Source organism: Coturnix japonica, chromosome 2 (assembly GCF_054131305.1).
Source record: "Coturnix japonica strain WE chromosome 2, WE-NBRP24, whole genome shotgun sequence".
Taxonomy (NCBI): Eukaryota; Metazoa; Chordata; class Aves; order Galliformes; family Phasianidae; genus Coturnix; species Coturnix japonica.
In genome coordinates this window covers 69,845,532-69,855,761 of record NC_140664.1, presented here as the reverse complement: position 1 = coordinate 69,855,761, position 10,230 = coordinate 69,845,532, and the positions used below count along the sequence as shown (strand labels likewise).

Genomic DNA, 10,230 nt, shown 5'->3' with positions numbered 1-10,230 from the left:
TACTTCCCTATGCTCCCCCCACACCTGATGCCCTGGATCACTGACACATTCTGAGGAGCCCACAGTCTCACTTCCAGCATGGCCACATCCAAAGGGATACGGACACATAGAAAAAAAAACATCCCAGCAAAAAATTTACATATTCTTTCCTTTTCCTCCCTCCCCCAAGCTAATTTTTCATTTCATATCACTGCCCCCTGTTGCCAAGAGGAGTTTAGCTATGGCGTTTGGTAAGGGAGCACTAAACATATTATAGTGCTATTTTAAATGACATCACAACTAACTAGATATTTTAATTGAAGGTAAATAACCAACATTATTGCCATTTGAATGATAGCAATAGTGGAGAGTAATGGCACCACTGAGGAATCAGTTGCTGTTTCCCTCATAAACCATAAACCATTCAGAGATTTATAATGCTTTTTTAATGATCAGTCCGTCTAGGTGTTGAGCAGCTCTTCTGAGATCCTGAGTCTTCTGGCTACCTGCTGCTGAAGTCATTAGTGACAGGGGTGTCTCAATATCATGTATTTTTGTGCCACGTGGATGAAACATGTCCCACCAGTTATCAGCTGTAGTTATCAGCAAAGGAAAGACTGGGATTTTACCGAGCTGCTCTGAAATGGCATGCCCCAAAGCCCAAAACAGGGACATTTGACTCAGCCATTGTTTCATAACTTATTTAAGAATAAAAATGCATTGTGCATTTGTGTGCATTTCATGCCCTCTTAAGGTAGGTATAGCAAGTAACCTTAGAGAGGAAACTACGTCAACTGCTTCCTTCCTTCTGCATCCCTAAGCGTGTTGTCTTGGAGTTTCAGCTGTCCCAAGACCATGTTATCTAAAGCGGTGCCATTGGTTGGTTTACTGGCATTATATTATGAACAAACACAAGTGGGTCGAGGAGTGATGTCCACTGTGCTTTCCCTTCCATGGCTATTAGGTTCTAAAGTAATGTGATTTGGGGACAGTGTCAATGGCTCAGGCTTATTTTTGCAGTTAGAGTGAATCACATATTCATACACTCAAACCCATACTGACAAATTCAACCTACTTTACTCAAGAGAGGACTCTCATCAAGTTAAGTGGGATTATCCCCATGATGAAGGGAATATAAGGTTGGTAATTATGTTTTCATTTTTAGCTTGGTTTACTTTAGTTTTGTATGATAAACAACCTTCTTAAGCTCCTGAGAGCATCTATGATGTGATTGGGACCCATCAAGCCTTGGCTAAACTGGTCTGCACAAGCACAATCAAGCATCTTGCGACAATATTGCAAGAGCTGGCTGCAATGGAAATGAATCTCCACTCTGGATGTAGGAAGAGAGCAAAGAAAAACACGGCCAAGACAGATGAGCTCCTCCAGCCAGCCAGGAAGAAACCACATGCTTAAAGATGCACAGAATTCATTTTGAAATCCCAGACTCGGTCTGGTGAAGAACAGGAGCGTTAATCCCTATATACTCATGTCATGAAAAACATTGCTGTTAATATGACAAAAGCACACACAGCAGCCACTACCCCCTCTCTTTTGTGTTTGTCTTCAGGGATGAAGAGTTTCACCGTACCTGTTTCCATTGCTAACATACTGGGGTTTCCAATCCATTTTTAGCTCAATTTGCTTAGCATCTGGTGCACATCCAATCTAAATGTTGAAAAAGCAGCCGACCCAACCTGCTGCCACTTAAGTCAATGACAAAACTCCCATTGACTTCAAGGAGAGCAAAAGCAGTCGGGTTGTTAACAGGGAATTGGTGCCTATTGTTCACCAGAGCATGTCGGACTAGCATGTATCAACTCCACCAGTATCAAAGGGAGTTACTAGAGGAAATCCCCTGAATATTTATGTGAGAGTCAGAGGGGAGGGCTGCTTTTCCCTTTCCCACATATCTCTAGGTGAACAAACACAACTCCAGCAACGCATGCCCACCCTCAGATTTCCCTTCAGAGGGGAGGGATTGACGATGATGGGGAGAGCTTGCTGGCACACTGCAGCCCTTTGCACCTTACAAGAAATACTGAGTCATCCACAAGAGCTGGTGTGGAGTCGGTAGGTTCTCTGTAGCAACACTGCAGCATGAACTGTCTGTCCCAGGTGGCTTTGTGAGAGCTCTAGGGGAACCAGTCACATAGTAGGGCTTCCCAGAGATTTCCAGTGAGATCACTGGACTTCCTAGAAGGCACTTTGTGCAAACAGACAGCCTGATACACAGTATGTCTACTTACACATAGATTTTAATTAAATGGGATCAGCAAGATTTGTGTCTGCACGCTCGCTGTAATTTAAATTTGAAGGTTTTTTTTTTTTTTTTTTAAACAGCACATTGGCTGTCCGTGTTACAAAGGCTCTGGGAGACAAAGTATTACCATAATGATGTATGCCATTGGGCCTGTATATATTTCCACCTTGTGAGAGAGTCAGAGGCTGCAGAGTGGAGTTTCACAGAATAAAAGCAATGACTGCAGCAGAACCAGGATCACCCGGCCTGTAGCTAGTATGGAGGTATATCTTCCCATCATATTCTCGCAATACAGAGCACAAATCAAGTGTCAGCCAAAGATTCACACCACCACACACCTTGTTTCTTACCTAAAGGAGCCCGATTGCCATCAATAGCACTGGTAATGTAGGATGGAATAAACAGATAAGAGTGTGAGTATTTGCAAGCATAGCCTCAAACATTCTTAAAAGGGTAAGAGGATGGACGTGTGCTTCGTTACACTCTTCAGATGATCTGCTTTCTGCTCATTCACCTTCTGGGTATGTCAGCTTGCCACTGTATCCTTTCCATTTCCCCCAGTGTGACTAAGCACAGCGGGTACCTGCAACCAATAATCACCATTATGCATTTCTCTCCTTCGGTGGGGTCTGATCTGCAAACCTGGGGCAGATCCCACAGCCTCGGCTCCTTCCTGCACCCACCAAGGTCCCAGAGCTGTGCCTGCTGAGGTCCTGAAGCACCACAGCCGCTGCAGGGCTGGGCACTGTGTCCCTACAGCCTGGTCCGGCTAAGTATGCCACAATGTTAATCCCGGGAAGGAATTAGCAGAAAGTTTGAGCGCAGCATTATTAAATTAAAAGGTTGCAAGCTGCCACCAGACGACTCGAGAGGGGCTCTGGAGTATGTGTCTGTTCATTTTAATGCTCTGTCTCAAAGTACAGAACTCTGGACATTTCCAGCATCATATTTAAAACATGGTACATCCACTAATACGTGATCTCGTGCATTAATGGACCAAATTAAGTTACAGGTATGAATTTTACATAAAACGGATTAATATTATATGTCATGGAGGAATTTTAAATACCCCATCTCCATGCATTTTTAATACTTATGCGCTCTAATTTAATGTTCCCAGGCACCGCTCCTCCCGAGCCCCCCAACCCCTCCTCCCCTTCCTCGAGTTTCCGAGACCCCTCGAATACACGCGGAGGGGAACGCGGAGAGGGGAAAACAAGCGGAGAGGGGAAAACAAGCGGAGGGTAACGCGGGAGGTGCTACTCCGTCCCCGGGCGTCGGGTCACACCGCGGTTGGCCGCGGGGGTTTGCGCTGGGAGCCGCCGTGCTCCCGGTCCCGCCCGCATTCCCGCAGTCCTCCCTCCCGTGCCGCCTCCTCCTCCTCCTCCTCCTCCAGCTCCGGGGGGAGCGCCGCCCGCCCGCCCCCTCCATCGGCGCCGCCGCCCCGGCGCCATTGGTCAGCGCCGCGCTCCGAGGGGGGAACGCGGAGCCTCGATTGGCCGCGCCGCCGTGCTGCGGAGCCCCCCCGCGCAGCGCCGCGCCCCGCCCGCGGACGCTTCTATTTATCGGGCGGCGCGGGCGGCAGCGATAGCAGAGCGGCCGCGGCGGTGGCTGAGCAGTCGGGCGGACGGGCTTGCGGCTAACGCTGTCGTCGCCGCATCCCCGTGGGGAGGATCCCGTGCGGCGAGTAGCGAGTGGCCGCGGCCGTGCCCCGCTCGCGTTGCGTGGCGGCGGGCGGGCGGCGGTGGCGGGGGAGTTCCCGGTGTCTCTCCGTGCCCGCGGCACCATGAAAGCCGTGAGCCCCGTCCGGCATTCCGGGCGCAGGGCGCAGCCGGCCGGGGCGGGCGGCGGCGGCGGGCACCCGGCGCTGCGGTGCCTGGCCGAGCACAGCGGCTGCAAAGGGGGCGAGGAGCCGGCGGCCCTGTGCCTGCAGTGCGATATGAATGACTGTTACAGCCGGCTCAGGAGGCTGGTGCCCACCATCCCGCCCAACAAGCGGGTCAGCAAAGTGGAGATCCTGCAGCACGTCATCGACTACATCCTCGACCTGCAGCTGGCTCTGGAGACGCACCCGGCGCTGCTCCGGCAGCCGCCGCCCTCCCTGCACCCGGGCGGTTGCCCCGCGGGCACCCCGCGCACCCCGCTGACGGCCCTCAACACCGATCCGGTAAGAGGTGCGTGCCCGCCACGGGGGCGCGTGGATGGAGCCGGGGGTGGGAGACAGCGTTGCGGGGCCCTGGGGCAGCGCAGCCGGGGCGGGCGCGCTGTTTTCCGGCGGAGCTCCGCATCCATCCCCGTGTAACTGTAGCCCCTCGGGGGAGCGGCCGCTCTCCGCGTGTTCGCACGTACGGGAGCGTCGCGCGGCCCCTGCGCTCCCCGAGCACGGAAGCGTTTGGTGCGGGCGACGTGGGGAGCATCCCGGCTTCGCCGGACCGGCTCCCTTCTCTGTACGCACCTCCGGCAACGGGGGGCTCCCGGCAGCGCCATGCATGGCGGGGGAGGCGGGGGGATAAGGGAGGGGGAGAATGCGTGGTCCGTCCGTGCCGCCGTGACGCGCCGTCTCGTTGCTGCGCAGGCTGGCTCTGTTAACAAGCCGGGGGACAGCATCCTCTGCCGCTGAGCGCCGCTACCCAGGTGAGTGCGGGCGTCGGGGGCGGCGGAGCCGGGGAGCGCGGCGCTGGGGCAGGGGCTGAGCGCGGCCGGGAGCCCGGCTGCAGGCTGGGGGGATTGTTTCCCATTTACGGGGCGGGCTTTCGTTCTTCGAACGATCGGCTTTTATCACAGCCCGCGGGCCGCGGCTCTGTGTGTGTGTGTGTGTGTGTATGTATGTGTGTGTGTGTGTGACCCGGGGCATCGCGGAGTGCCGCTGGCGCCAGCCCGTCTGGAGCGGGGCGGCTCACCCCCTTGTGTGCCTTCCTTCCTTCCCACAGGTGCGCGGCGGGGGGCGGGCGGGGCGATGCCCGGCCTGAGCCGCTCCCAGGCTCCTGCCGGCCCAGTCTCCCCGTGCGCGCCGCCCCGGCCCCGCTGCTCTTCTCTCCCCGCGCCGGTGGCGGTGGGGTCGGACCGAACAGGAGGAGCGGCGGCTCTGCCCCGGGACCGAGTGCGACGGAGGGACGAGCACGGCTCCACCGCGCAGCGCTGCCGACCTCCGGAGCGCGTATAGATAGACCTCGTCTATTGTTTAAAATAGATGGCTTATGGGGCCCGGGAACTTTCTTCTCCCTGCAGGAATGTTGCATACTGTACAGAGAAACGAGTGACATTTCATACTGTGTACATAGAGAGATGTTCTATAAGTGTGAGAAAAGTATATGCTTTAATAGACTACTGTAATTATAAAATATTTTTAATTAAATATTTTTTTGTAAATATGATAAAAGTGTGTATGTTTTTTTTAAGATCTGTGGGAATTCTCTCTTTAGAATACCGCGGCTCAATGTGGAGCTCCGGTATGGAAATATCCCGTATGCGTAGGGCTTCTTTGTCCCCATGTCCCTTAGCCTCGGCTGTTCAGCTGTAGCGCTGGTCCTGCATGATTGCATGCCATGTCTGATTGCAAATAAATTTGTTCCGAGTCATACAGAAGTGTTTTCCTCGACCTAGACTTGAAATGTTTGTAAATGTATTATACATGGAGCCTACACTTTTGTCACTTAGCACAGGGGGGGGTTTGGTGCGTTCTGATACGCGTAGGAGTAGGATGTAGTGTTTTTTTACTGCAAATAGACAGTCTATCTACTTTTTGCATTATGGGGCGATGCTTTAGCTCTTTAATCTGCTGTTTTTTTTCTAATATCTATCTGCTGTTGCATCAGATCAAGAAATTTGCTCTGGAACTTTAATACCAAAAGGTTTTTTTGGGAACCTGCATTCCTATGCTCTTACTAACTGCTTGAAAAGCGAAAACAGTTCTCTGCTTGCAACCAAAGGGCAACCCACAAACAAAACCAGTCACTGTTTTCTTCATCCAAAGAGTATTAGTGGGGGACTGTGGGAAGGCGTATGGGCAGCACCGTTACCATCAGCGGTGTGAACTCATCTGAAATGAGCTTAAGTAGACCAAAAAATCTGAACTGTGTCAAGATTATTTTTCTAGTACCAAGTAACATTCGTTTCACTGCAGCTATGTTACAGCTAAAATCCTGTTTGATCTCTGTGATGTGTAATTACTACATGTGAACATTAAACTAGATTTACCTGTCTTTACCTTTGACTCTTCAGCTTATTTCTTCAATTCTCTGAGTCTGCATGTTCTCTTTGCTTTCTGTTTTGTATGTACTGTTGGATGGGCAAATGCATCCTCTCTACCTCCGTGGTTGCAGAGTGCCAGGTGCTGCCCAGGCTGGGTGGAAGATGCTTGCTTGGTGTGCTCAGCAGCCCATGAGCTTCTGAGATGGGGTTTTCGGAGGGGGAGAATTAAGTAGGGTTTAATTGGGTGCTTTGTAAATAGTTAGCCAACTGTGTGTGTAACACGGGCTGTTTGACTGAAAAAGGGGATTTGTTTCAGATTATACAAGTGTCAAAAGTACCGTAACCCAAGGGATTGCTGCTATTAAGTTAAATATTTATAAGGAAATGAACTACCAGGGTCATTAGCTGTTGACTACAGTGATAATGTCAACAAGATTAACATTTTCTTAATCAAAATAATTGCATCAAGCTCCAATCAAAGCCGAGCTCGCATGTCAGCAGGCACAAGGCCTCCTGTCACCATGCTGCTTTGAAGGCAGAGGCATCTCACAGGGCCCAGGGACGGGGATGAGGCCCTACTTTATATTTTCCCCCCTACTCAGATGTTGCAGTAGTAGTTTAACAAGCAAAATACGTGTTCTTGTCGAATTAAGCCATGAACATCTTGTCCCGTGTCTCCCACTAATTCAATGACAGTAGGAATAATATTAATAGGCCATTTTGCGGCAGATTAGGAATTCTTCATTGTGTTTTTAAAAACAGTTTTCTACAGGAAAGGTTGACATTTCCATTCATTTTCTTTGTTTAACCTATTAATATTTGTAGCCCAGTGCTTAGTTGAGCTTACACAGCTTGGCTTATTTTGTATACAGGATTTTCAGTAACATTAGTTCTCAATACCCTCGTTTGTTTTCTCTCCACTGTTGCCAAATTACAGTATTCTGTTACACAGAGGAGGAAGCAGCAAAATGTACTGTCTTAAGATGTGAAACTGCCTGGTGGAGTTTGCCCGCATCAAGGCTGCTGTGTCCTGGGAGAGCCAATAAATCACAGACCGGACCGATCCCGTAATGATTCAGTTTGGTGCAGCTTCCTTTGAGTTTAGCAAATTCAGCTTGGTTTTATGTTTTTAGAAATGCTGTGGAGCAACAAGTTAGAGCCTTCAGAAAACTGAGCTCTTACCGAAGAGATGGGAGATTTTTTTTCACATTGCAGAAGATACTTGACAAGTAGGAAAGCCAACGTATAGCATCCAAACGCTCTATCACAGCATCAAGGCTGCTCGTGATTAATTCCTCATGCTATGCTGTAAGCATACAGCACCACTTACTTTGTTTTTTCAAAGTTTTTAGAGTCCTTCAAAATATTTGAATGCCATACCTTGTTTGAATCGTGCTTTCCATATAGCAAAAGACATAAATGTTTGAACAAAGGCAAATTAAAAGGGCTCTTTCTTCTAATGCCTCAGATTTTCTTAGTCACAAAAGCATTCCTTAAAAGGAACTATTTGATTGCGTGATGAGGGCGGTGGTGAGGCTGCCAGATTAGGAATTAGGATACCAAATTCTGTTCCCAGCTCTGCTACTGTGTCTCCATTGTGACCTTGAGCAAGTCACCAGCTGTCAAACTGAGGTTCCGCTTCCCATTTGCCATGTGCTGGTGACTGAGCGTGCTTGGCCTTGTAGGAACAGGGAGGTGGAATGGGCAGAACACAGTCATGGCTTTTACTTCATCTTTGGGGTTGTTTTGTGTTACAAGGGAAGTGTAGGAAGAAGCAGGGTGGTTTTTAGGAAGCCTTTTGATGGGAAGGCTGTGAGGACCCCTTCTTTGAGATGCTTCAGGCATTAAGGAGGGGGAGGTGGCATTTGGAAGGGGTAGAGGAAGGATTGAGGTCATTCCATCCTCAGCTTGCCTGCTGCGCTGTCTGCAGAGCGCAGCAATGAGCACTGCACCTCTGTCATACCGCGATGCTGCGGTCCCAGTCCATGCAGACGCTTGGACTCCTCCAACATTTCCAAGCCATCAGAGGCATTGCTTCCATGGGAAAGACAAATTCTAGCCCCAACTGTTTTGCATGCAGCTAATAGATATTTTCACTTTCTAAACCACACCACACTGCTTTTAAGCAGTTGCATTTTCAGCCCTAACTAAAGTGGTGCTGAGGAATTCCATAGCTGTCCTGCAGGTTGTTCCCAGTTAATGAATAAACAGATTTATGCCAAAGCAGGGCAGCACTCTGCTGTTATGTGTTTTCAGTGCTTTTACAGCTGTAGAAGTCAGTTTTTGTTTTTTTTTAAACCTTTGCAGTCACGAAGAAGAAACCACAGAACAAGCAATTCGAGTAATTGTCTCAGATGCAACACAATTTACAGGCTTCTCCAATCGTGAGGCTTGCAGTGCTAAATAGCATGCTTCCCAAACAGCACTGAAAACACTTTGCTCACTACTCTGAGCACATGTGATCTGCAAACACAGGCTAAATATATTCCCCCTGTGCAATCGCTTCCATTAGAAAATTCACCTCCTGCGCTGGAGAGAAGTCACCCTGACAAACGTGCTTCTCCATCCGAAGGGTGCTGGGCTGCAAGGCAGATCTGCCCCAGCTTTCTTCCTTTGATGGGCATGCAGCATGCTTCGACAGGGTGGGAGGCTTGGAGTTTATTTTCTTCCCTTTTTTCTTTCCTTTTTTTCTTCCCATTTTAACCTTATTTCAGCCTCAGGACTGCTCGCTCCCCTCCCCCAAGATAATGTGTTTATCAAGCGGCAGGGTACACTCGTCTCTGGTAAAAGAAGCACTCTGACAATTTTCACAACATGTGTAATTTACTTAAGGACCCTAATGGCTTCTCCTGAGCCGTGTCATGTAAATAAATATTCTGGCCATTTTTAAAATGCACATTATGTACTCCACAGATCAATGGCTTCTTTGGAGCTGTTACAGTTCATCCTGTAAGTTCCTATTCAGACGTTTTTTAGTATGTATTATTGTTTGCCAACCCTTCATTCAGAGACGTGGTGTCTCTATTTGTGGCAGTGCAACATTTATGCATGCGGTACAGAACATTTCAGAATTAATATTGCTTACCCTCTTCAGCGGCAGTGTAGAAGCAGGAAAAGAGTTGTTCACCTGTACGATGCTGTGGCTCACACCCACTCAGGATGAGGCCTTTAGGCATCTTTCTCCTGTTAAGCATCCCTGGAGCAGGCAGGCGTGAAGGCCCACAGGCATGGAGGCATGAATGCAGATGGCCTTATGCCTCCACAGTTCTTGGGGCAAATACTCTCCTACTTGCAGATGGGAATGGAAGGGGGCAGGCAGGATTTTCATCCTCATCCCAAAAGGATGCTGCAAGGGGAACACTGGCAGAAGCATTCCATGAGATAAGAGGGCATGTGACCTCTGAGCAGACTGTTGCAGGAGAACCTGGGTTGAGAAAGATATAGTTCCTGTTTTAATGCAGACATCTGCAACAATAGAAGTGGAAACATTAAAAAAAATGCTATCAAAGTCATTTGCTTGTAATACGAAGGCTTTTGTCTCACCTTGTTTAAACAGTCCCATTCCTCTGTTTAGTTTACTTGTGTTAATATCCCCCAGAGGCTTCATCATTTGCTATTGATGAGCACACAACAACAAAAAAAAAGGAGAATGTTGCTGTCCATGCAATTAATTCTCTTTCCAAGTGCTTAAAATTCAGCATATCCCTTCTGTTCCAAAGGTGCTAGATCTTCAAAACCAGCAAGCTGCTCGCAGGCATCTGGGAAACCCAGGTTGTTTTGGAGCACATAAAAACATT

General features: G+C 49.2%; 1 protein-coding gene across 2 annotated transcripts; it reads left to right on the top strand.

Annotated features, from left to right (window-relative positions):
- The first annotated feature begins 3,834 nt into the window (after positions 1-3,834).
- On the top strand, positions 3,835-6,448 carry ID4 (inhibitor of DNA binding 4). Of its 2 annotated transcripts, none has more exons than XM_015854752.2 (3): positions 3,835-4,409; positions 4,818-4,876; positions 5,173-6,448. In XM_015854752.2, exons 1-2 carry the CDS (start codon positions 4,029-4,031, stop codon positions 4,860-4,862), a joined length of 426 nt encoding a protein of 141 aa, XP_015710238.2. In that variant the 5' UTR covers positions 3,835-4,028; the 3' UTR covers positions 4,863-4,876; positions 5,173-6,448. The 2 variants fall into 2 exon arrangements, with proteins under 2 accessions (XP_015710238.2, XP_015710239.2); XM_015854753.2 differs by having other exon boundaries at positions 3,835-4,416.
- The last annotated feature ends 3,782 nt before the right edge of the window (positions 6,449-10,230 follow it).